Source organism: Staurois parvus, unplaced genomic scaffold (assembly GCF_062004578.1).
Source record: "Staurois parvus isolate SC_StPar_1 unplaced genomic scaffold, SC_StPar_1.0 ptg001780l, whole genome shotgun sequence".
In the NCBI taxonomy this organism is placed as follows: domain Eukaryota; kingdom Metazoa; phylum Chordata; class Amphibia; order Anura; family Ranidae; genus Staurois; species Staurois parvus.
The window spans coordinates 224,144-230,000 of record NW_028319576.1 but is presented as its reverse complement, the minus strand read 5'-3'; the positions used below and the strand labels follow the sequence as shown (position 1 = coordinate 230,000).

General features: G+C 46.2%; 1 protein-coding gene across 1 annotated transcript in view; it reads left to right on the top strand.

Moving 5' to 3' along the window:
* TC2N (tandem C2 domains, nuclear) overlaps positions 1-5,096 on the top strand; it is a 78,243-nt gene extending 73,147 nt beyond the window's left edge. The window contains exon 11 of the mRNA XM_089663828.1: positions 4,465-5,096. Within this exon, the coding sequence (XP_089519954.1) occupies positions 4,465-4,578 (114 nt within the window). The 3' untranslated portion in view covers positions 4,579-5,096. The remainder of the gene's footprint in view (positions 1-4,464) is intronic.
* Positions 5,097-5,857: the final 761 nt, after the last annotated feature.

The window sequence follows — 5,857 nt, the reverse complement described above, 5'->3', positions numbered from 1 at the left end:
TACATAAGGGGGGATATGATATCCATGTATAATACATAAGGGGGGATGTGATCTCCATGTATAATACATAAGGGGGGATATGATCTCCATGTATAATACATAAGGGGGGATATGATCTCCATGTATAATACATAAGGGGGATATGATCTCCATGTATAATACATAAGGGGGGATATGATCTCCATGTATAATACATCAGTGGTTCATATAGTGAACTCGGTGTAGTTAGTCACCCTGAGGTCATCACAGAGGACAAGGGGGTGCTCTTTACATCTGGAGGAAAAGAAATGTAATCTCCAAACAGGGAAAGGTTTCTTCACAGTAAGAGCTGTGAGAATGTGGAATAGACTCCCTACAGAGTTGGGTGTGGCCAGCTCAGTGGATTGCTGTAGGAAAGTCCTGGATTCTTTCTTGGATACACAGAATATAACTGGATATAACATTTATAGGTGATGTTGATCCAGGGAATATCCGATTGCCTCTCGGGGGATCAGGAAGGGATTTTTTCCCTGCAGGAGCAAATTGAATCGTGCTTTGCTGGTTTATTTTGCCTTCCTCTGGATCACCTGTGGGTGTAGGATTATAACTTTTTTTTTTTTAATGGTTGAACTGGATGGACTTTTGTCTTTTTTCAGGCAGATTAACTATATAACCAGGAGCGGACTGACAACTCATGGGGCCCCTGGGCAATAGGGGTCTCTTTACCTTTTGAAGAGGACAGACTATAGTATACAAAGACCTCACTGGGATCCACCAAGAACAGGAAGTCAAGGCTACGTTGGGGACAGGGGCGGACTGACAATTCATGGGGCCCCCGGGCAATAGGGGATCATGGGGTCCCTGTGTCCTTGCCCAAACTCAAAAAAGCCTATGAAAAAGGTACCAGGGGCATCTCATGGGCCCCCTACTGACCCCGGGGAAAATGTTCAGTCTGCCCCTGTATATAACTATGTAACATGTTTCAGGGAATGTATTTAAAAATTTGCAGGAAGACAGGTTGTAAAACTAGTAGATCTGGCCCGCTGCAGAACACCTCGATGAGCTCTTTGTTTTGTGTTGGTCCAAATCTTGTAGCAGCTTTTAGTCTGCACAGAAAATCCCCTCTAGATGGGCTTACTGAAGGCAGATATCTGTATTTCTGATATACATCTGCTCCTAGGAATTCACATTTTGGTGTAATTCGAGTCTCTGGGACTGGATCCTAGAAGGACAGTGTGCAATTTGGAATACGGAGACGGGAGAAGACAATATGAGAGGGGTAATCTTGTGTTTTGTTCTCTGGGCTTAGTAACAGAGCCGCTTTTCAGCATCCCGAACACTGGGCCCTCTGTGTAACAAATTCAATACAGCAGACAAGGCTGGTGCGCTCGCGCTCCCGCTCCCCTGGTCTTGAGAGGCGGCCAGATTCTCAGCAGAATTCAGGCAAAGTTCATCCACACAGGATGGAGGGAGACATGCAGGTGCGCCTGTGGTGGAAACATCTGCGGAGAACCCCTTTATGAGCCCATCATCCAGGAATTACACCGACATCCTGCTGTGCAGTCATCATATCACTTGTAGAGAAGAACACATGTGAGCTCATCTTGGGAGGACAAAAGTCTCCAAGCAGAAGTTAAATCGAAATTACAGCCAAATACAGCAAACTAGCTGAAACAGATATGCGGGCTGTTGCATGAAAATATTTTTTTAGCGTTTATAACACCCCCCAACCATACTAAATAGTCCGAAGGTGACACCATAATTCAGAATCTGCCTCCACCTGTGTCACCTCCATTGCAATCTGCATTTTAGACTCTATTTATTTATTTCAGGTACTTGTATAGTGCCGTCAATTTGCGCAGCGCTTTACATATATATTGTACATTCACATCACTCCCTAACCCTCAAGGGGCGTACAATCTAAGGTCCCTAACCCTCAAGGGGCGTACAATCTAAGGTCCCTAACCCTCAAGGGGCGTACAATCTAAGGTCCCTAACCCTCAAGGGGCGTACAATCTAAGGTCCCTAACCCTCAAGGGGCGTACAATCTAAGGTCCCTAACCCTCAAGGGGCGTACAATCTAAGGTCCCTAACCCTCAAGGGGCGTACAATCTAAGGTCCCTAACCCTCAAGGGGCGTACAATCTAAGGTCCCTAGCCCTCAAGGGGCGTACAATCTAAGGTCCCTAACCCTCAAGGGGCGTACAATCTAAGGTCCCTAACCCTCAAGGGGCGTACAATCTAAGGTCCCTAACCCTCAAGGGGCATACAATCTAAGGTCCCTAACCCTCAAGGGGTGCACAATCTAAGGTCCCTAACCCTCAAGGGGCGTACAATCTAAGATCCCTAACCCTCAAGGGGCGTACAATCTAAGATCCCTAACCCTCAAGGGGCGTACAATCTAAGTCCCTAACCCTCAAGGGGCGTACAATCTAAGTCCCTAACCCTCAAGGGGTGTACAATCTAAGGTCCCTAACCCTCAAGGGGTGTACAATCTAAGATCCCTAACCCTCAAGGGGCGTACAATCTAAGGTCTCTAACCCTCAAGGGGTGTACAATCTAAGGTCCCTAACCCTCAAGGGGCGTACAATCTAAGGTCCCTAACCCTCAAGGGGAGTACAATCTAAGGTCCCTAACCCTCAAGGGGCGTACAATCTAAGGGCCCTAACTCACATTCATACATACACATACTAGGGACAATTTTGGACAGGAGCCAAATACCAGCATGTCTTTGGAGTGTGGGAGGAAACCCACGCAGGCACAGGGAGAACATGCAAACTCCAGGCAGGAGGTGCAGTGGAAGTGATAACCATCTTGCCACTGTGCTGCCCAATTAATATAATCTTTATTGTGAGAATGCCATTAAAAGCAAAAGTTGCACTCAAAAGTGAAAGCTCAACTTTTCTCCCCCCCCCGCTGCCACATTTGGCACCATTTGGTGCACCTGGTTTTGACATGTACCCGCTTTCCATTTCCGGCTCAGTTTACCATGGAGAACTGAGCTGGAAGTTCACCCCCCCCTCCCTCCCCCGCAGCCCTCTGGGACACTTTCAAGGTCCCAGAGGACAACGGGCAACTCAAAAAGCACAGCACACTTCACGCATGCGCAGTAGGAAACCAGTGGTGAGGTTGTAAGGATTTCCCTTAATCAAGATGGTGGCACCATTATTTTTTTAAATTAGTGTCAATGTGTTTTAGGTAGGATTAAAAAGAACAAAAAACAAAATGCGCTCCATTGTTTCTGGGCCACACTACGGGTACAAACAACAACGAACACACACACACATATGTGGTATCGCTGCGATCGACAGGAGCAGGAGAATTATTTTTGGGTTGTTCTTTGGTGGTAGGTTATGGTAGTAACAAGAAATATACAGCTAAATTTAAAAAAAAAAAGTGTTTTTTTTTTAACTATTTTGGGACAGTTTTCTTTTGATAATTAAAAAAAAATTTGGAGATATCCATTACCATTTACCACCAAATGAAAGCCCAATCTGTCCTGATAAAAAAAAAATAAAAAAAAATAATAATAATAATAGGTATAATCCCCCGTGGATGCACAAAGTAGTTGTAATCAGGGGCAGACTGACCTTTCGAGCACTCGGGTACTGCCCGAGGGCCCGGGGTCAGTAGGGGGCCCCATGAGATGCCCCTGGTACCGTTCATAGGCTTTTTTAGGTGTGGTTTGAGTGTGGGTGAGGACACAGGGGCCCCATGATCCCCTATTGCCCGGGGGCCCCATGATCCCCCATTGCTCGGGGGCACCATGATCCCCTACTGCCTGGGGGCGCCATGAACCCATATTGCCCGGGGGCCCCATGAGTTGTCATTCCGCCCCTGCTTGTGATATTGTTCTGTCTCTCCAATCTAAGCATTGATAGTGTGATCTCTGTAACTTACAGTTGTGATGAGATAGCGATAACTCCAATCTTAGTTGGATACCACAGTCAGTGATTCAATCGATAAGACATCTTGTAGATCTTGTGAAGTTTATTCCATAAGCTGAGAGAATCTTACAGCAATGAACATCTGATAGGTCAAAAGATCATAATGTGCTCTGCTTCATGAGATATGAGGCTTGCTGAAATGCATTACTGGGAGGGGGGTGGGCTATCTATACAGCATTAATTAAACCAAAGGAAAGGGAGGAGCAGAGACAAGATATAGAAAACACTTAAAGGCATATGACAGTCATGTGAAACATGACAGATATGTACAGCTTTACTAACACACGTCAAAGTTGCAAAATTGTGCTTAGGCATTAACATTTGTTTTACCCTTAGGCGCAAAGGGGTTAATATAACTAGGATTTGCACATCTTTTTCACAAATGAGCATGTGGGTTGCTTTGTGTATTCATTTCTTTATGGCTGACTTTGTAATGAATATTGATACATACAGTGTGTAGCCGTCCAAGTGATTTACTGGATGACACCAGTGGCCTATATTGGAGAGCTGATATCCTAATCCGTTCTTTTTATCCTCAGGTGTGGATCAGCAGCGACAGTAATAGCAGCGAAGCAGCAGACCAATGGACTGACACGATCAGCCACCCAGAGAAGGTGGTCACTACATGGCATAAACTCAACCTCTCCAGTTAGGGGATGGGACAAGTCATGACTTTTGGAATGGACCGCCCACCCCTCCAGGGACTGCAAGTAAGGCCACGGCCCAGGCGTCGGAGCCTGAACTGGATACAAGAGTGCCAGGCCGGACCCCCGCTGTGTGCAGAGGGATTGATCACCTTGGTCTGGGACACATTCATAGCCAGGGGCGGACTGACAAGTCATGGGGCCCCAGGGCAATAGGGGATCATGGGGCCCCTGTGTCTCCGCCCCCACACCCAAAAAAAACCTAAGAAAAAGCCAATGAAAGGTACCAGGGGCATCTCATGGGCCCCCTACTGACCCCGGGCCCTCGGGCAGTGCCCAAGTGCTGGAATGGTCAGTCCGCCCCTGTTCATAGCGCTTGTTTCTATGGATTTACGTCAAGCGGCAAGTCAAGGTTGTGGATGACCTCATTTTAGAAGATGTTTTGTAAAGGACCAATTTGGGGCAATTCTTCATTTTTACATTTTTGTTTCAGTTGATTGACATATAAAAGACATCTCCCTGCACAATTATAACTTGTTTTCTGTTTTGGTAGAGAGTGAGCAGAGACAGGATAGAAAATCAAACACACCTTTAGGGCTCATTTACATTAGAGGATGGGGTGGGCGGTAAAACCACGTGGTTAAGATTCTATTTTGTTGCCCCTCCACAGCTTTCTCTTTAGCTGGAAAGGCAGTGGCCGTAGGTGTATGCATGCTGCAGTTCTTTGCGGTATGAATTATTGAATTATACCCCCTGTTGGGTTCTGTGGACACTACTACCCACCAAATGCCACCCACTGAAGTCAATGGGCCATACTGTCAGAGGAACGGTGCCCTACTGGATATTTTAATTGGGGTTACAAAGTATTATTTATACAGGAGCTACCTCCATCAACCTCCATCCAAAAAATATATTTTTGCAGTCCTTTAAACCAGAAAATTAGATTGAAGGCAAACGATTTTACCTGCCAAAGGATTTGTATTTCTGTCCATCCAGTTCTCAGATTTGCACAGCTTTGCCACGTCACACAGTCTTGTCTGGCAGGAAAGAGACACGATTTTTTTTTGTCTTCTACATCCAGGTAACACTTGAAGGTCTTTTCCCTACCCGTCTTCCAGAGACTGGACAGTGAAAGGAGAAGCAGCAGACTGATGAGCTGATCTCTCGGTCACTCTGCTCTCTCCTCCTCTCAGCTGTACTGTGTACTGCAGCATACTGATTTCCCTGTGCTTCTTCTCCCTTCCCCAGTCTGAGCTCAGCTGTACATAGAATTGCAAGAGGCTGGTAC